The sequence below is a fragment of the Enoplosus armatus genome, chromosome 14 (assembly GCF_043641665.1).
Source record: "Enoplosus armatus isolate fEnoArm2 chromosome 14, fEnoArm2.hap1, whole genome shotgun sequence".
NCBI classification, from domain to species: Eukaryota; Metazoa; Chordata; class Actinopteri; order Centrarchiformes; family Enoplosidae; genus Enoplosus; species Enoplosus armatus.
This window is the reverse complement of record NC_092193.1, coordinates 20506025-20526030: the sequence shown is the minus strand read 5'-3', so window position 1 is coordinate 20526030 and position 20006 is coordinate 20506025. Positions and strand designations below refer to the sequence as shown.

The 20006-nt window shown below is 43.9% G+C and overlaps 2 protein-coding genes across 5 annotated transcripts; both read left to right on the top strand.

The window, feature by feature from the left end:
• The first annotated feature begins 656 nt into the window (after positions 1 to 656).
• atpsckmt (fATP synthase c subunit lysine N-methyltransferase) lies at positions 657 to 3306 on the top strand. 2 transcript variants are annotated; one of them, XM_070919411.1, is made up of 4 exons: positions 657 to 1068; positions 1640 to 1777; positions 1926 to 1976; positions 2383 to 3306. In XM_070919411.1, exons 1-4 carry the CDS (start codon positions 784 to 786, stop codon positions 2602 to 2604), a joined length of 696 nt encoding a protein of 231 aa, XP_070775512.1. In that variant the 5' UTR covers positions 657 to 783; the 3' UTR covers positions 2605 to 3306. The 2 variants fall into 2 exon arrangements, with proteins under 2 accessions (XP_070775512.1, XP_070775513.1); XM_070919412.1 differs by lacking the exon at positions 1926 to 1976.
• A 278-nt stretch (positions 3307 to 3584) lies between these two features.
• LOC139296208 (E3 ubiquitin-protein ligase MARCHF6-like) lies at positions 3585 to 13216 on the top strand. Of its 3 annotated transcripts, none has more exons than XM_070918557.1 (26): positions 3585 to 3603; positions 4762 to 4858; positions 5123 to 5196; positions 5345 to 5488; positions 5643 to 5715; positions 5967 to 6127; positions 6698 to 6901; positions 7042 to 7103; positions 7407 to 7439; positions 7657 to 7708; positions 7843 to 7901; positions 7986 to 8066; positions 8388 to 8456; positions 8623 to 8697; positions 8804 to 8938; positions 9045 to 9164; positions 9359 to 9459; positions 9595 to 9732; positions 9834 to 10038; positions 10166 to 10235; positions 10333 to 10514; positions 10673 to 10807; positions 11195 to 11284; positions 11546 to 11678; positions 12527 to 12662; positions 13089 to 13216. In XM_070918557.1, the coding sequence occupies exons 1-26, from the start codon at positions 3585 to 3587 to the stop codon at positions 13171 to 13173; spliced, it is 2733 nt and encodes a 910-aa protein (XP_070774658.1). In that variant the 3' UTR covers positions 13174 to 13216. The 3 variants fall into 3 exon arrangements, with proteins under 3 accessions (XP_070774658.1, XP_070774657.1, XP_070774656.1); XM_070918556.1 differs by having other exon boundaries at positions 5967 to 6147; positions 6715 to 6901; XM_070918555.1 differs by having other exon boundaries at positions 4759 to 4858; positions 5967 to 6147; positions 6667 to 6901.
• The last annotated feature ends 6790 nt before the right edge of the window (positions 13217 to 20006 follow it).

Genomic DNA, 20006 nt, shown 5'->3' with positions numbered 1-20006 from the left:
CAACTGTTGGGCTACTCGTTTTTTCCTCCAACAAAACGAGATGTTTTTGTGTTGAGCACTGAACCAGGATCAAATAGGGAAGGACATTCAACCAGATATTATCATGGACGGCATATATTGGAAGCACCAGCTTCATGCTAAATACTGTTTTGCAAATATGATACCCAGTGAACTTGAAACTTTCTGATGCTGTGTGAATGGATACTTAGACTATTTTGTCATTTGTTTTGTTTGTTTGGGGGTATTTATTGATGTTTATTTATGCGCATAAGTTTTTCAATTTGGTTTGTCCCGCTTTTTTTCTGGCTGCTTTATTTATGTCTATTATATGGCTGTCTCTATTTATTTATTTCATTAAACACCTTATTTTTCCTTTACTCTGCGTGGCGCCGTGGCATTGAATGTGTGCGCATGTGTATTTCTTCCTTTTTATTTATTTATTTATTTATTTATTCAGGCTTGCACTTGTGCTGTCCGACACTGACCGGGAACGAAGGCAGAGAGGAACCTTCGTCGGCTTACCTCTGTCATCCACACGGGCCTGTAACAGCGGTGCACAGGTCATCATTGAGAATACCTGGATGAGCGCGAATGTTTTTACAGTAGCTAATTCTTTGGTTTATAAGTATTTTGCGCTTTTGACGCAGCAGAACGTGCAGGAGCTGTGTGAATGACATTATTACATTAATGTGATAACATGACATTAATCTTGAGTTAGCTAGCTTGGCTAACCTGGCTAACCTTTAGCAGAGTCCCAGCTGTCGTTTCCGTTAAGCTAGCGTCATGTCACAAGAGGAGCCTTTTCTTGACTCGGCGCCGGCAGGGCGTTTTGCGGGCGATGTCAAGGAGAGGAAGAGCAGGAGTCGGCTCGGCGTCGTCGCGACGGGGTTGCTGGGGGGGTCGCTGGTCGCCCTGTACGCAGTGGCCGCTCCGTTTGTCACCCCTGCCCTGAGAAAGATCTGCCTCCCGTTCGTCCCAGCGACCACAGCTCAGGTGGAGAATGTCCTCAATGTGCTGCGGTCCAGGTCGGGGACCCTGGTGGACATCGGGAGCGGAGATGGAAGGATAGTAAGTGCTGTGTTGTCTCACACACACCTTATTCTACTCTGCAGCGTGTGTTTCTAATAGTCATATCACCTTCACAATCTGTTGAGGTAGTGAGACTACAGACTACTTCAACAGGAGGGTCTCGGCTCAGACCCGCCATGCAAGCAAGTGTCCCTGATCAAGGGACAGAATCCCTGCCAGCTCCGGTGTTGCTGTCTCTGACCTCCTTGACAATAAAGCCATAACACTGTTATTACTGTTATTGAGCTGTCATCAAAAGTAAACCTTGATGTTGCACAAGCATTTCTCTACGTTTTTTTCATTTCACCTCATTTCACTTAAATACTGTAAATGTGTATATTTTGTATTTTGTATTTCTTATTTTTATATTTTGTACAAACTTTTAGTTCTAAATTATGCTACTTTCTACTCTTGAATGGGAGCACCGGTACTGTACAATTTCCCCCCGGGGATCAATAAAGTATTTCTGATTCTGATTCTGATTCTGATATACAATACTGATACTGCAGGTTCTTGACACTTAGTTTGAACCTTGCCTTGTCCCCCCCCCCCCCCCCCCCCCCTCTTCCAGGTGATAGCAGCGGCCAAGCAAGGGTTTCAGGCGTCAGGCTTTGAGTTGAACCCCTGGCTGGTGTGGTATTCTCGCTACAAGGCCTGGAGAGAGGGAGTCCACCGCTCCTCCTCATTCCACATCTCGGACTTGTGGAAGGTCAGTGATACCTGGTTGGTGTAGTACAGTATGTAGTGACTTGTGACTCCATTTTGCGGGTGTCACTTCGTGTAAGAAAATGAAAGCGTTAAACATATACAGGGTGTCCTCACCATTTAATTCCCAATATCTCTGATTCTTTTGCCAGGTCAGTTTTGCTCAGTACTCTAATGTTGTCATTTTTGGAGTCCCTCAAATGGTGAGTTGTTCTGTTTGTCATACAACAATTTTATCAACGATTGCATTTTAGAATTATAACTCATGCCATGTGTGCCAATTTAAGACACTAAAACAGTAAAGTAATATGATATTTAGCCACAGTTCTTCTATAAAGCACTCTAGGTTGCAGTTACTGGCCAGGCAGCTCCTTAAGAAACTGACAATATCAAGTCTTTAATTAGAAATGGCACCATTCAGTTAATTGGAGACAGATGTTATAAATTAAATGCAATCAGCTGTTCATAGCCTCTGTTGGGTCAAGAACTGAAGACCTCCAGCATCGCTGCATCACCTGAAAGCTCTATATTTGACCTCGGTCAAGCACGTTTTCAAACGAATCAAAGCATTCCCCTTGACATCCTGGTTGTTGCTGTCTGTGTCTGCAGATGGACCAGCTGGAGCTGAAGCTGGCGAGCGAGTTACCGAGTACAGCCAAGGTGGTGGCCTGCCGCTTTCCCTTCCCTACCTGGGTCCCTGAACACACAGCTGGGGAGGGCATAGACACCGTATGGGTGTACAACGCCGAGACATTTAACTCCCACCTGCAACATGGAATGGCAAGGAAGACAACACCAGAACACGAGGACACACCAGAATCACAAACATAAATGACAAAAACACTCAGATCTTGTTGTTAAGTCGTCATGATGCGTTGCAGTCGCGGGACGGCCTTCTTGTTTTAATCCATGCAGTTTGTACTCTGGAGAGGACCTGAAAAGGCTGGTAAAGATTGATGGCTTTTTCTTATTTTAATTGCGCTACAAATGCAACGTCTTTATGCATCAATGTCCAAGTTTGAGACAGAGCATGAAAAAAAGAAGGAAAACGACACTGGCACTGGCCTTGATGAGTGGTTACACTCATGTTACAGACAGTTGGCTCCAGTCATCACTGGGTTACCAGCAGAATAGTGAGTCTCCTCCAGCACACTCCTGCCTAAAGTGGCCTTGAATGATCAAACAGGGATTTCATATTTTATACATGTGTTTTGCTCAAAACCAGACCAGGGATCAAAGAGAATGCAAATGGTGACGACTTGGAAAAAGGTTCATTCCTAATAGGAAAAAGTGGTACTGCCATGAATGTCTGCATTACTTGATCATGTATAGAAAGCTGCTGCGCAAGTTGCATTGTTTATACATGTATGAAATCGTATCATCCCTTCCAGACATAGGTGTTGCCAAGTGTAGCAGGCCTGTCTGACAGAAGAGTGTCCACCACATTGTTGTGTATGGTATTTACAGAAAACTGTTGCACTGTGTCCTGTTTCCCGGCTCGTGTATTTAATAAAATCAACATTTAACTGTGAAGCCGGCTGATTGCGCTTGGGTGCCATCTAGTGGTGAAAACACGGCACAATCACATGTTGCTTTGAGTATGTCCTGCCCGCTCGCAGATGCAGCTACTATGAAGTGTAAAGGCGTTATTTAATTTCGACACGCGTGGCCATGTCAAAGACGATCGGAGCTTGAACCGAACACTAACCTGAAATGTTTACACGTAGATAGCCAGCGGTCATCGCTTTTATACTGACTAGCCTGACTTAACTCGCTGTGGAGCTGCAGGGCTGCCTTAGCAGCCAGTCAAGATGGACACCGCCGAGGAAGGTAGCTAATGTTAAAACTTGATTGCCCCAATTGTTAGCGTAAACTTGTAAAACCGATCACTCCGAAAATGTCTGCGTCACGTCCTCACTCATGTGTACCTACTGTCGGTGGCAAAGATCGGTTCTACATTTTCATACAGTTTGACAAGGGTTCAGAAGAATTAAAGAAACCGCTAGCGTTAGTTAGCTAGCTAGCTAGATAACTAGCATTCGCTTACAGCCGTTAGCTACCAGCTGTTGTAAATGCAACTAGTAACGTTAGGTTTCGGTTTCTTTCACAAACACTACATCTACCACAAGTGAGCTGTGGTGATAGAAATCCTAGTAGACGACCATTACACAGTAAACGCACATGTAACCTAGGGAATAATCAAGTTAATCAAAGCTAACGTTGGATACGTTTAATGCTATGGAACCGTTACCATAACATTACGTACAGTATGAAAACGTAGGCTAACGTCACGTCGACACACCGGCCAGCCCTGCCAATTGACTAGGCTCGTTTACCACGTTACATTTGATTTATACCTAAGACCAACGAGACTGACACCTTCAACATACTGTAAATGTCATTATTCTTGGACTAAATGAAACGCAGGACAGCTAATTTACCCCCAGCACGCTATTTATGCTGAGGGGAAGGGGATGGCCATCAGCCTGGTGTTCTTGGTATTCTTATATTAAGAACAAAGCTGTATTCTTACAAATGAAGTCAGTGAGTCAAAGTGTTCTCTGGGTACCCTAACTGGTGCTCTTGCATCCTGGGCTAATTATAGTTATATTATTTTGGTCATCCAGTGACTCAGGTAATCCAAGGATTACAGTTTGCCCCAGTGTCAGCATATGACCTGTCCTGTTTTATTCACCGGACACACACCCTCTCATATCCACAAACTCTCAGTTTCAAATGCTGAATCCACTGAGAGTCTTAATGCGCTCCAGGAAGCTTGCATGTATTTTTCTGTTTGTTTGTTGTGTTGAACATTTGGCATTATGGCCAAGGTGTGTCATGAGTTTTGGTCAAGGTTAGAATGACTGATCTGTCGATGAAACGGACTGAAATGCAGAAAGAAGTGCCGAGTTAGTTCGGTTCAATTGTTGCAGGAGTAGGATCTAGTGGTTTGCGAAGTTAGGTCATTGTGTGCCTACTGTGCAGCAGACATCTGCCGGGTATGCCGTTCGGAGGGGACCCAGGACAAGCCGCTCTACCATCCATGTGTCTGCACCGGCAGCATCAAGTTTATCCATCAGGAATGGTACGTACAAATGTGTGTGCTTGAATTTTGTATCTTTTGTCGCTGAAGTGTATTCCAACGTGGGGGAAGAGTAAGTAGGAGAACAACCAGACACAAGCTGAAGAAGAGAATATGTCTGGGTTAAGGGAGGGCTCGCGTCAGTTCAGCTGCGAAGAATCACGGAAAAGTCGTGGGGTTTTTGGTGCCGTGTCGTAGAGGAAGATTCAAAGTGTGCAAAGTGTGCAAAGTGATGTAAAGTCACATCTGTGTCCTTTGTTTTCACAGCTTACTGCAGTGGCTGAAACACAGCAGAAAAGAATACTGTGAATTATGCAAACACAGGTTTGCATTTACACCAAGTAAGTTGTTTTTTCAGTAAATTGGATCAGAACATTAGTAATTCGCTAACTAATTCACTAATTCAATAACGAGCATCAATTTCCTTCACTTCCACTATCCTCATTCTCTCACCTTTACCTACCCCCCCCCCCCCCCCCCCCCCTCCAGTCTACTCTCCAGACATGCCATCTCGCTTGCCTGTCCAGGACATCTTTGCAGGGCTGGTCACCAGTATTGGAACAGCCATCCGATACTGGTTCCACTACACACTGGTGGCCTTTGCCTGGCTAGGCGTGGTGCCTCTCACAGCATGTAAGTTGCATCATTCCATTGTAATATTATCAGCAGTTGCCACCAGTGTTTAGGAAAATGAATGAAAGCACAGTTTTTTCGTTTGGTTTTCGTTTCACACCACTTGTCACCAGAAATGATTCTCAGATTGTTGTTTGTTTGCTTCTCTTAACAGGTCGTATCTACAAGTGTTTATTTACCGGCTCTGTGAGCTCTCTCCTTACCCTGCCATTAGATATGCTTTCAACGTAAGTTTAAATTCCTGTCTGGTCTTGGTTTAGTCCCTTCTCTCTCACGCTGGCATGCTACTGTATACTGTAGGTCTAGATTTTGTACACTGGATGGTTAAGATCTGATTGGTGATCCAAGTGTGGTTATTCCTAATAGCTCCTTCCATCCATCATGTCATCTTTTCTTTCCCTTTGTCTCTGTAGCGAAGCAATGTGCGAACCTGTAAAATACATGATAAACAACAGAATGTTTCGTCTCCTCCTTGCAGACAAAACCTGCTTGCAGACTGCCTCCAGGGCTGTTTTGTGGTCACTTGCACGCTGTGCGCCTTCATCAGCCTGGTGTGGCTCAGAGAGCAGATCGTCCACGGCGGCGCCCCTCAGTGGTTAGAGCAGAATCAACCCCCTCTAGTTCCTAACCAGCCTAACGGTCCTGCACCGGCTAATGAGGTGAGATCACTTTAAATTGCCAACTAGCAAATTCTCTTTACTTCCTTCACACACAGGTTTGATGTAAAACACACTTTTTTTTTTGATGAAGTGAAAAAGAGTGAATGCAAGTTTAACTTTCTCGCACACGTTGCCAGTTTTCTGTGTTGGGTCACACGTTTCTGCCTGACTGGTCTGGCCAACACATTTCCTCTCAGAGGAAACTCAAGGACGGTTATCTTTTCTGACAGAGAATGTTGCCTGCCAAGCTAGCTGTTGACATTTGTTTGTGTTTACATGCAACCAAATGACTGAAGCATTGACTGCCAGATTGCGTCAATCCTCTGCTGTCGTGATTGGTAATGAGCAACACGGTCCAGGACTGAAATATCTTAGTTCCAAGCGTCTGTTGCCAAATCCAAAACTATACATATGGTTAATAAACATATGAGAACATATTGCCTCATTTATCTCTGTGCAGGCTATGCTGTAGGTAAGGAACTGTAATAAGTCTTATGCTATTGTTTCATGATTGTACAGGTCCCGGGTGGTAACATCAACGGCCCAGCAGACGCCGCAGCAGCCCAGCACCCTGCAGACCCCGCTGCAGACGGGCTGGCACCTGCCGATCCGCACGAAGCCGGCAACCACGGAGACGAGGCTGAACTTGACGACGAGGAAGAGGATGACGATGGGGAGGAAGACGAAGAGGAGGAGGAGGACGATGAGGAAGGCAGGGAAGAGGACGCTGCTGATGCCAATAATGGTGGACAAGGTTTGATGCACTTCACAGCATTGTTAAGTTCCCGCAGCTCTGCTGTGGACTAGAGTTGACTTGCAGCCACAGAGGCATATTTTCACTGCATGTTGATGGCGTTCCGTACTGTTTCAGTTGTTTCTGATTGTTCTTCGCAGAAGATCTGAACTGGAATGCCCTGGAGTGGGACCGTGCAGCAGAGGAGCTGACCTGGGAAAGGGTGGGAATCTCATTTTTTTGTCCCTCTATCTCCTGCTCTATAAAGTGGTGTGATTAAAAAAAAAATAAATAAAATAAAAAAGCCAAGTGTAAGCATGGTAGCAGTTAGTTGGCAGGTTAAGTAGCACTCTGGATTCTTGCTGTTTGCAGCCGGTCTGGGGGGTGGGGTCAATAAATGCTGTCTTCATCGTATTAGTGGAAGTTGCATTTGTATTAATAATAGCAGCAATTGTAGTAAAACTAGTAGTGTTGCCATGTTCATTTACGTGCATCATTATGACACTGCTTCCTGTTTGTGTCCCAGATGCTGGGGCTGGACGGCTCCCTAGTTTTCTTGGTAAGTGTGCACACACACACTCTTTCTACTCTTACACACATAGTCTGAAGTGGGCCTTAAAGGAAAATGTCCGTATATATTTTAACTTGGCATATTTCCCATAAATTTGGCCATTGTGACTCCGTGGATGTTAATACATATTTCTCTCAGCTAACACTACCGTTGTCATTTCAGCTAGAAATTGTCCTTGTTGTGTGTGTGTGTGTGTCTTCTCTAGGAGCACGTGTTCTGGGTGGTGTCTCTCAACACACTCTTCATCCTGGTCTTTGGTAAGTTGAACCTGCGTGTAGTGATGATGCACGTGCAGTTATTAGCTTTGAGAATCTATCTAAGGATTTTGGTGTACTGTTACTGCACTCCACTAAACTCCAGCATCTAACCGAACCTCTTTGTTTCCCTCCAGCTTTTTGTCCATATCACATCGGCCATTTTTCAGTGGTTGGACTGGGCTTCGAAGACTACGTAAGTTTGAATTCCTCAGTAGTATTAGTAGTTTGCCATGTAGTGATGGAATGTAATTGGTGATGACATTATGTCTGGTTGCAGGTCAGAGCTTCACACTTTGACGGCCTCATCACCACCATAGTGGGGTACATCCTCCTGGCTGGAGCTCTCATAGTCTGCCATGTATCCTCTATGTGCAACAGATTGCTGTACATGCATGAAATGACCTACGTACAGTATGTCCCACACTCCTAGTTGCTTATTATGGCTGTATTTGGTGTGTTTCATGCACAGTTTAAAATGTCTGTGATACATGCACGTCTCAATAAGAATGTTTAGTCGTCTAGTCATACAGGAACCCAAAGTGTCAGGTCAGCAGTCCATTTTGGCTCCAAGAGTTTGTATGAAATGTGTCCGTGAGAAACAAGTTTGATGCTTAAAATCCTGTCTGAATGTTATTTATCTCACATTGCGGTGTCAGGCCTTAACTGTGCCTCCTTTTAGGCATTGGCTTCATTAGTGAAGTTCCAGCGGTCCAGACGCCTCTTGGGTGTCTGCTACATTGTTGTCAAGGTAAATTAGAGGCGAAAGATTGGAGCGTTTCCAAACATCTATTTTTTTTTTTGTTTTTTTTTTATAAAAGCTAGCAAAGCTTTCAGTTGAAACAGTAATTAGGTAAACTGTGATTACAGGAACAACTGATGTAAACGGGAACTAAATTGTGTTTGTATATCCGCAGGTGTCTCTGCTGGTCGTCATGGAGATAGGCTTGTTCCCACTGATTTGTGGTTGGTGGCTTGACATATGCTCACTGGTAAGACGATCGTGCAGAATGAACTCAACGCCCCTAACCAAACGGGTTAAAAGTAGTACACCTAAAAGAAAATCATTGGTATTGAAAGCACGTTTGTTCTTTGTAGGAGATGTTTGACGCGACTCTGAAAGACCGGGAGCAGAGTTTTGACTCGGCCCCTGGTACTACCATGTTCCTCCACTGGCTGGTCGGCATGGTCTACGTCTTCTACTTCGCCTCCTTCATCCTGCTGCTCAGAGAGGCAAGTGGGGGGGGGCTTCAGCCAGTCAAAAGTCATGCAGTGTGACTCGCAAACCACCCGTAGTTTTTTGAAATCTGAAGCTTTTGCGTGTTTTTGGTGGTTGCAGGTGCTCCGGCCTGGTGTGCTGTGGTTCCTGAGGAACCTGAACGATCCCGACTTCAACCCAGTCCAAGAGATGATCCACCTGCCTATCTACAGACACCTGCGGAGGTTTATACTCTCTGTGGTCAGTCAAGGGTCCTCCTCCTCCTCTGTTCTTTCTTAAACCTAACCTCCAGTGGCATAAGGTTTCCTCTTGTGCTAAATACATAGAAACATGCTGTTGTCATGTCAAGTCAAGTACATTATGTTGAGTTTCAGAGAAACTGTGTGTTGTAACTTGTTGTTATTCTGTGTGTGTGTGTGTGTGTCTATTTCCAGGTGGTGTTTGGCTCCATAGTTCTGCTGATGCTTTGGCTTCCTATCAGAATCATTAAACTTCTCTTCCCAACCTTCCTTCCCTACAACGTCATGCTTTACAGGTAAACACGACAACGCCGGTGTGTATACTCTGTTCAGGCATGATCAAGACAGGAAGTTGCTAGAGAAAATGAGCTGCCATTTCCAGTTAACGCACGCGTTATGAATTGAGTTTGGTTCGCGTCTCGTCTCTGCAGCGACGCCCCGGTCAGCGAGCTGTCGCTGGAGCTGCTGTTGCTTCAGGTTGTTCTGCCGGCGTTGCTGGAGCAGGGTCACACTCGCCAGTGGCTCAAACGGCTCGTCCACGCCTGGACGTTCACAGCTGGATACATGCTGTAGGCTGGACACACACACACACACACACTGAAATCATATGTCACTTCACAGTCAAAGTAACAAGACAAAATAATGACTCGCCAATGCCTCCTTTTTGCAGTGACCTTCACTCCTACCTGCTGGGGGACCACGAAGACGATGACAACCTGCCAAACAACAACCCTCCCGGTCGCCACAACAACAACAACAACAACAGGATCCCTGGCCTGGGGGAAGGGCTTCACGCTGCCCATCAGGCCATTCTACAGCAGGGTGGTCCGGTGGGTTTCCAGTCGTACCACCGGCCCGTCAACTTCCCGGTCAAGGTGACTTATTAGAATGAACTGTTATGTTATTCACATCATATATTCATATGTCCTCTGTTGTAATCCTGTGCTGCTATTAACATTTCCATTTTTTTGTTCTTTTGTGTGTGTTTTTCTGGTTGTGAAGATCATTCTGCTGGTTGTCTTTATGTGTGTGACGCTCCTGCTGGCCAGTCTGATCTGCCTTACGCTACCAGGTAACTTGTGGCCTTCTACTGCATTTAAACGTTCCTGTTCTCGTGTTCGTGGTCATTCTTCACACCTCCATCGTTGCCTCCTCTTCCTCTCTCCCAGTGTGTGCGGGTCGCTGGCTGATGTCTTTCTGGATGGGCGGCGCCGTGGTTCACGAGCTGTACACAGCGGCCAGCGGCCTGTACGTCTGCTGGCTGTCCATTCGAGCCGCCACCGTGATGCTGTCCTGGATGCCGCAGGGGCGGTCCATCATCATGGTCAAAGTCCAGGAGTGGACCCTCATGGTAACGTGGATGCCCCCCCCCCCCCACACACACACACACACACACACACACACACACACACACACACACACACACACACACACTCAAATGGCAAACGTAGTGCTGTGCTGGATTACGTTGCAAGCGATTTGAATGTGCATTTGTCTCGGTGAGAACAGATCCTAAAGACCGTTGTGGTGGCGGTGATGTTAGCCGGGGTGATCCCTCTGCTGTTGGGTCTGCTGTTCGAGCTGGTCATCGTAGCTCCTCTCAGAGTCCCACTGGACCAGACGCCTCTCTTCTACCCCTGGCAGGTCAGATCTTGTTTACTTATTTTTTTTTTATCACATATTTCCTGACTGAAATATAATGTTTTCCACTTGTAGACCATTTTTTTTTTATTTTTGTTGTTAAGGCTGTTCGTGTTTAGATGACATTTAACGTTTGAGAACTTTGGCTCATTTTCTTTACATGAAAAAAGTGTTTTATAGATAAACCTGTTTATATTTCTCAAAGTAAGTTAAAAAAAACAAAACAGTTTTGGTACCTATACCAAAACCTCGTATCTAAAAACTTTCAAGGACACAAAAGTCGTTTTTTTTTTTACCTTGAGCAGAACATTTTGAGACGTACCTCACTGTGTCCTGGTTATAAAATGAATGTTGTTGTTGTTTGTGTGTGTGTGTGCACGTGTGTGGCAGGACTGGGCCTTGGGCGTGCTCCATGCTAAAATCATTGCTGCTATCACACTGATGGGCCCTCAGTGGTGGCTCAAAACCGTCATCGAGCAGGTCAGTCTCACATCCTTCTAGCTTCATTGAAGTAAAATGGGATCCTTTTTAAATACGTTGTAAAGGTGACTAAACATATGATCCTAAAATACGAAGATTGCCTGTTTAACACGTGTCTATAGAAGCATGTTCTAAAAACGAATCCAAACTTTGTTGGTAATTCACGATTAAGGACAAAAAGGATTGAAATTGAATTGGAATGAAGTAAAACAAACCTGTCAGTATCTTCACACTCCCCCCCCCCCCCCCCCCCCCCTGTAGGTGTACGCTAACGGTATCCGAAACATTGACCTCCATTTCATCGTGCGAGGGCTGGCTGCGCCTGTCATCTGCGTCCTGCTGATGTCGCTCTGTGTGCCCTACACCATCTCTAAAGGCATCACACCACTGCTGGGTGAGTCTCTGTGGATGGCCATGAGTTTCCTGGTGATGACGATGTGCATCGTCCCTTAAAAGAAAGAAAGAAAGAAAGGGCTCAGAATGGGATTTGTTTGCAAGTAATACACAACTGCATTCTAGTCATACTATTTCAGCTGCATATCTTTGTTCTTTATACTGAACTGGTTGCTTTGAGTTGCAACAAGCAGGAATTTATGGAAATTATCATTTTTCAAATGCTGCAGCACATGTATCTCAGTTGTATTCCGTAAAACTTCAAGACAAATAGAAGAATTCAAGGGGAAGTCTGTGATTGACAGTTGACGATAATGAATTGCTGTAAAACTGCCGAATTTAGTGGGAATCAGCACCAGGAATTTTGCTAAATTTCACGGCAATAAAACTGATAACCCAACAAGTGGACGAGTAAGAAAGCACAACTAAAAGGAAACATAGCTTTATTTGGCCCTGATGTTGTTGCGGTGTTCTGACTAAATTAGAAATGGTAGCAGATGCAGCTCAGGCACAGAGGCAGCAGACGCGCTCGGATAACATCGGCAGATCCTGACTAATTTGGACACTGGGCTCATTTGAGAAGTGCTTTTTATGCAAAGCCCGACCCAAGGCACCAATTTTAGTTGAGAGGAGTGTTTTTGATGTTGACTTGCAACCTTTGCATTTAAATAACTGTTCAATGAAGAATTCCCAGCCATTGTGCAAGCCAAAGAGCAATTGATTGTTTAGTTGTTCCCTCAACGTTAAGTCTGTCAGCTCCGAGAGATAAGACATCACAGACATGCAGATTCTGTTCCCGTGTTTATTCTGTCCTCTTCCTCTACCTCCTCCCTCCCATCCTTTTTATAGGCGTGCAGCCGGAGATGCAGATGCTGGTGGAGAGGAGGATCTATCCGTTCCTGCTGATGGTGGTCACGCTGTTGGCCATCCTGTCCTTCCAGATACGACAGTTCAAACGCCTCTACGAACACATCAAGAACGACAAGTCAGTAGACCCCCAAAAATCTCAGTGTGTTCATTCCAGTCGCACGTTTTACTATATCCAGAGACATTTCATGTCAGTGGTCAGTAGAGATGTGTGATTATGGCAAAAGCTTGTATATACGATAATTGTTTTCATATCAGTCAATATTATATAGATCACAAAAACAAAAACCGGAAAAATGCATCAGTATGTAGAATGTGTTTTTTTTAAATTAAATAATTAAGTAATCAGTTTATTGGCCGTAGGGTACAACTGTGGAATAAGCAGATAACGGTAACGGTTACAGTCCGAGCCGGGATGGGTCTAATAGCTGGAGTTTTCAATCTGGGTGCTTTATCGGATGGTGAATGTACAGTCGATCGCCTAAGTTTGTGGTGAATTTATATGTTAAAAAAAACCCCCGACTTTGTCCTGTTTCTCCTCCAGATACTTGGTTGGACAGCGACTGGTGAACTATGAACGCAAGACAGGGAGGAGCACGTCCACCCCCTCACACAGCACCTCCTCATAGACCAGACACTGCTGCTGTGGGATCAGTGGAGCCGACTCACTCTGCCCAGCACTGAGAGCTCTCATCAGCTCCTGTGGTGAAACCTTAATATTTCCTCCTTGCTCGGCTGTCAAATGTCAACTTCAAACGCAGCCTCTAAACGTTTGACGGCAGTATAGTCCCACCCCCCTCCCCCCCCTTCAACATCTACTTCTGTCTCAGGTTGGGAGACAAAGACTTAGAAGAGTGAAGACGAAATAGTCTCAAAACTCTTGAAAAGGTTGTTAACTAACCTGCAGCCCCAGTTGTTGACTGTCCATCCTGTTTAATGTGTCCGTTTTTGTCCTCAACGCCGCTGACATTTTAAGTTGTAATTACGTTATTTAAAAAAAAAAAAAAGGTTTTGAGCTGAAGTCGGGTCAGTTGAGCACAGTTTTTACCTCAGATTGTGCCTCCCTTTGAATGTTGGTAAAACGTTGTCCAGTTCACACGGAGCGTCTCTTAATGGGACGTTTTTTGACATTTCAGAGATATATGGACGCCTCTGTGGTTCTGTTCCAATTGTTGATGCGTCTCAAATGACACCCTTTTATCAACCTGAGGTTGTCGGTGATGAGGAGGGACACACATGATGTAGCAATGTGATTGTATTCTCTCTTCTTTTTTTTTTTAGATATTTTTATTAGATGTGTTTTCATTGATTTTTTAGTTGTTACATTTCTGGAGTGAGCTGTTAGATGGTCCTCTGAGGATTCCTTTCAAGTAAAGATGTAGAAAAGAGAAGGAAAGGACATTTTAGACAACGTGGACACAGCCGAGGACATGTTTCTTCTTCCGATGCCCCCCCCCCGCCCCCCCTGTGAATTTAAAAAAAAAAACTACCTGGGTCGCGTAGTACCCTTCTGAGCAAGTCCACCTTCAGCAGAGGAGGGCTCATTAACATGGGAAAAGTCACACAGCGCGCACACAATGCTGCGAGGTTTCAAGTGAGAATATTTAAACTGGAAAAACAGCCTCGGAACATTTGAGGACGTGCCTGTGTCACTCCCTCGGACTGACGCTGAGTTTATAGCAATATTTATTCTGATAGAATAAAGACAAATAAATAATGTGAGCTAGCTGGCCCTTAGTGGCTTGTAGTGGTGCTAATTAGCTGACTCCAAGCTGCCTGCATTCTGTTAACGGTTAGGAGACGGCCTCTTAAAAAAAAAACAACAACAACTGGCTAATCAACAAAACACTGATTGACGTTTCGTGAGCTATCCTAATAGCCTGTACGGTTCTGGCAAACCAGAGTTAACGCATCTCAGTTAGGGCGAGGTGGCACCAGGAAGTGCAGACTACTAATGCAGGGAATTGGTTGCCGGAGGTGGCAAGCTGCTGAATTTATCTCTGTTTTTACGTTTCCCAAAACTCACACTCGCAAGGCTTTCCTTTTGCGGTACCGCACTGTGACGCCTGCTGAGCTGAATCAGACGGGTCATGAAACATCTCGCCTTGTGCGTTTAGTTCCTAGTGACAGCGCTAACGGTGGCTCATCAGAACGGCAGGGCCCGTGGAGCGCGAAGATGTTTTAAAAATGACATTTCACAACAATAACACATTACACCGCAAACTGCAAACGACGGAATGATTAACTAGCGGTCCACTTATTCTAAATTGCTTGAATACTATCTCTGGAAGAAAAAGAAAAAAACCACATTTGTCCATGTATGCTGATATAATGAAGTGGGCAGTTTAATATTGATTTCCCCCTTAAAGCAGTTTGTTTTTCTTTGCCAGCTTTGTTACAGCTGTGCCGAAGTGACTTCCTGTTTACATAGTTGATTGCTTTCGATCGGATGGAGCTACAGTTGTTTCCTAGCTATCAGTTTGCACACTACTTAAGTCTTTGTCAGCTAAGACATTCCTCAAGTGTTAATGGTGCGGCCTAAATTTAGCTAAATGACTGGGTGCTGGAACTAGCTACTTCTTACCAAGAACGTATGATGGAGGTCAAGTTAGATTTCATAAAAGTAATCATTTCTCCTGCTGTTTGACTCTAAAATACAGATGCTCAGATATTTACCAGCCTGGTGGAAATAAAAGGAAAAACAAGCGATGAACTGGTGGGATACTTGGCGGCTTATGTGATTCTGACAGCTAATGGCCGACTGATGGTTGGATCTTGTACAAACCTAAGACTCCTGTCAGTTCATGCGTTTTTCTGGATTTCAAACCAGACAGCGGTCGAGTGTGCGAGGACAGCGGCAGGAGCTGACGCGCTGCCACCCGTGCTCGTCTCCCGGTCCCACCAGCTGTGTCTTTCTTGTCTTTCTTTGAGTCCTTGTACCTTTCGTTACTTCAACACCTCTGAGTTCCAGTTGCAGTTTCAGGAGTCAGAAAGGTTGCGTTTCACAAATAAGGTTTACATGTTTTTCCACCAGCTTTTAGAATAGGAGGGTTTGATTTTCAGTAGTACCATGTAGGGCGTGGAGGTAACCAGCGCTCACCGGAGCTGCTGTTGTGGTTTCGTCGGAGGACAGTCAGTTGAGGAGAGGCCGGGTCGCCTGAAGGCGAAAGGGGCTTTTTCAGTACCTCAGTGCAACACAATTCTTTTTCTTTGATCCTCGACTGACTGACGTCTGGCTCCACCTGGGAGCCGAGTTGGTAAGTTGCACTCGGAGTCACTCTCACTTTGATCTACTTGTCTGTTTCAGTGATGAATGGTGAATTTGTCAGTTTTTTTTTTTGGCTTTTGTTTCAACTTCCCCAGAACCAGGTTCAGCGGGACTCTGATGGACCATTAGTCCATAATTCTCTCTGTAATGTAACCTCAGGTTATTGGAGGGATGCGAGGTGCCTCCTGCTGCAGGTGGCTGCTCTCTCAACTCTCTCAACTTAAAGCGAGACGATGTAACTCTGGAAAGAAGAACTAACACAATCTTCCCCTCACACAAGAAAAGATGAACTTAAAAGAAAAATTTGTTTTAAATATGTAGTTCAGTGGCTAACAGCCCTACGTGGTCTGATATGACCGGTAGTTTGCGGCGGCTATTTCTACCTAATGTTAGCAAACAAATATTGCTGTGTAACTGATGATACTAAGACTTGTTTGTTGTGACCCATTTCATTCGCCCTCAGGTCAGGTCAACTAATGGTGATGTCTTTAAAGCGACCGTTTGTGCCATTAACCCTGTAATTACCACTCATTTCCACAGTAGCCGCTGTTCAGCACAAGTTACACAGTCTCCCTTTTAAAACCAGTTTTCTCGCTGGGGGTTAGATGAGAAGACTGGTACCACAGTCTCGTCTGTATGCCAACTTATGAAACGGGGGAAACAGCTAGCCAGGCTGTTGTCCACCTATAAGCACGTCTAATTAGCTCACTAACACGTTATATCTCATCTGTTTGTTTGTTTTTTTTATATATATATACGTACAAACAAAAAATTTCTGCTTTCACAAGAGGTTACATACTGGAACTATTTCTTTTGTGGGGGCCGCGACTTCCTGGAGTCTAGCTGTCTAACTCGGCAAGGAGAATGAATAATATGCGTTTCCCCCAAATCTCAAACTATTGCTTTAAGGTTCCGAACATTTCAGTCTCTACAATCACGCCTTCCTTCATGTTTCAAAGCAACTTTCTGAATTTTAAGTTAGAAATCATACTCCCAGACCCACTGCAGAACAAAACCATTACAGTTCAGTGAAATATTAGAAGAATTAACGGGTGTTACAACTTCTCGACAAAAATATATTTTCAGTGACAAAAACGAGCCCCGGCCATTATTAAAATCGTGTCCTTATTGCCAATGAACACTGAATTACGTTCTCTAATATGTTCTTGCTCTTAAAATCCAGAGAGAGATGTTTAAATATTAATTTTCTTTTCTTTTTGGGCTATGACGGTCGGGTAGAAATTATGATTTACTTTTCTCATGCAAATGTTTTAATGTGTTGCACTTTATACCACAGTTTGCAATCATTTCAGAATTCCACTTTAACACCGTCAACCGGGGAGTGTGTTTTTCTCCCCCCCCCCCCTCCCCCCACTGAGGCTGAAACATGTCAGTATTTCACTGTGGTGACTCTGCACAATGGGTTTCACTTAAAAGACAAATTTAAGTTTCGTGTCTTGTTTTCTGACACTGCATTTGTGTGGGAAGTGTTTCATTAGTATTTTGGTGAACATAAACTGCTTTTCTATTGATATGGATTGTGAATGACATTAACTTAAGTGCTGACAGCTGTAGCGCTGCTGTGTGGAATGCTCACATTATATGCAGTATTTGATGCTGTAAAGTGACCTAGTGAGCTAGACACTTCAAATTTTGGTCTTGAATTTCAATTTCTAGAAGCAAATGATTTCTATTTTTATATGTGCAAAGAAGGCAGCAGCATGTACTGTAACAAAGGTATATACTTTGAGGTCTTTTCATTTTTTCGGTTCAGTGATATGAAGCAATAATAAATAGTTGTGATTTCTCAGAGTGTGCAGTTTCTTCTTCACACAAATGTTTACTGATGTCACTTGTGTCTGTTTATTTTCGGGCTTGGAGGTAGGGTTCCTGGTGTCGGGTGTTGTGACGCCCCTGAAGTGGGTTGCGAGATAAATCTGCCGTACCCTGCCGGTCTCTTTTCTTTTCATCAGCTTTTATCTGCTGTAGTTTTTGTATTAGGAGAATATGCTGGAAGAATCTTTTTTTGGAGTGTTTATCCGGTGAGCAGCGTTCACCGGAATGAACGGGGTGCCGTCTCGTCAGTCTGCAGTGTCCAGTTCTCTCATTACATCTATGATTATGACGAGCAGCTATTTATTTGCGTTAAAACTCTCAAGCACATTGCAGTTCAGTGGCTCAAACACATTCAGCGTAGACGCTTTCTCCTCCCATCGCCTAACGCATATTTGTAGCATGTATTTGTTGGACTATCATAACCACAGAAGGCTCTTAATTGATCAAATCTCTATTCTATCTGTCTATATTTTCAATATCAGTATGTGTCACAATCATAATTCCACATCAGCACTTTATAACAGCCCAGTTCTGATGGAGGGGGGGGGGGTGATGTCTGGTACTGCTGGAAAGCGCAGTTCTAGGAAGCAGGATGTGGGGTTATTTCTGCTGAATCCAATTACCTTTCTGCTAATGCACAGTCTTAACAGTTATGGAAGCCAAGCAGAGATTAGGACTGTATGCAGCTGAAACACGATTTCTTACTGTCAAGCTAAATCTGATTTTTTCCCAACCTGTGCTTCATTTTTCACGAGCGCAAAGGGATCAACCCTTTTTTTCAACCGCAGTGGAATCACGGACTACGTGCCTGTGATTTGTCCCTCCTTAAGGCGCTCTGAAGAGATTAGTGCTGTGTCATAAAGAGTTTGATTTCTTTTTCCTCTCTTATTGTAAAACCAGACTTCGAGCTAAAAAAAAAAAGTGTTAAATCTACACTGTGATCTCTCTGGCACAGATTACTGCTTTACACAAGACATTTCAGACCTTGTTCAAAGAGAACTTGCAAATAACTCTTCTGCCTTCTTAGTACTAGTGAAGGTTTCTCATGCAGAATGGTGTAATGTGTTTCAGGAAAGGCAGGGTTTTAGAGATTAGTGTTTCTGTGCCTGAAAACACGTTTGCTCGGTGTGAACTGTGTCCTCATGTGGCAGACCGCACCTGCCCGAGGCAGTCGGCACGAAACACGGGTGCTCAGGTCAGCTGCTTGGTTCATGATCATGTGAACTAGACTGATTTACAAGCCAACCTGGTCACTGGAATCCAAAACTCCTGTAGTAAATTATGTTATGTTTGTATTGGAAGCAAATAAAAGCCTTAATAATACTTATAATGTTATAAGCAACTTAATAATTGTGAAATTTAATCACTGCTGAGACCTTAATGTTGAAATTGTAATACCACTGAATTCATATTATTGAAATATTTTACTAAATGTCCAGTAGGTCATTTCAAGAGGTGATAACGCAGCTGTGCATTGATAAGTATGCACAAGTATAATGAGAAGTATGTTTTTTGGGGGGTTCACTGTTCAGGTTACTTAAATTCAATTAGTCAAATTCTGATCCAAAACGTTAATTGAGGTAAAATAAAAAAAATCAGTTTGTTCAAATTGGATTTGTGACGTTCAGTCCCAAAATTCAAAATTGAAACCTTCAAACTTACCAAGTTTGTCTCTTTAACTTGCAAGAACTTCCTTTCTTTTTTTTCTGGCCAGCAAAAACAAGCTATGAGCACAACACTGACACATTATAAGCTTTGAAGATGATGTATTTACACATCCAGCAGACAAACTGAAACAATAGCATTCATCTGGAGTCACATGTCGTGTAAGTTCAATATTCGCTCAATTTCACAATAAAAAAAACCAAACATTCAAATCATCATGGCTGTTTCGATAGGCATGCATCGAGAATGTTTTTACTTTCTACTTAATTTACCTTCCGTTATCCACTTTGACACACATTCTTACTGTAGAGTATTTTTCATTGCCTTGACTGATTCCAAAGGTTATTTATTACTCAAAAGGGATCCAAGTATTACAAGTCGTGTTGGTGATTTGAAGGGATGGCATTGCATTCATCAAACAGTATGCCATAGGCACTGCTGAAGGTGACATTAGGGCTTGAACTCTGTCCGGTGAAGGGTGTTCCCAGTCCTTCCACTGTACCCTCTACACAAATTAAGTCACGTGGTTGAGAAATCCAATTTAAGATGGCAGTATTAAGTGCAGCAGAAGATTAAACCAGAGGGGGTGGGGTTGACTTGAACAGTTGCACTAATGACTTCAATTTTCTAAGATGACCCATCTTAGAAAAAGGTAGTAAATGAATGTTGGTGTAAAGTTTGGCTTGGATTTTT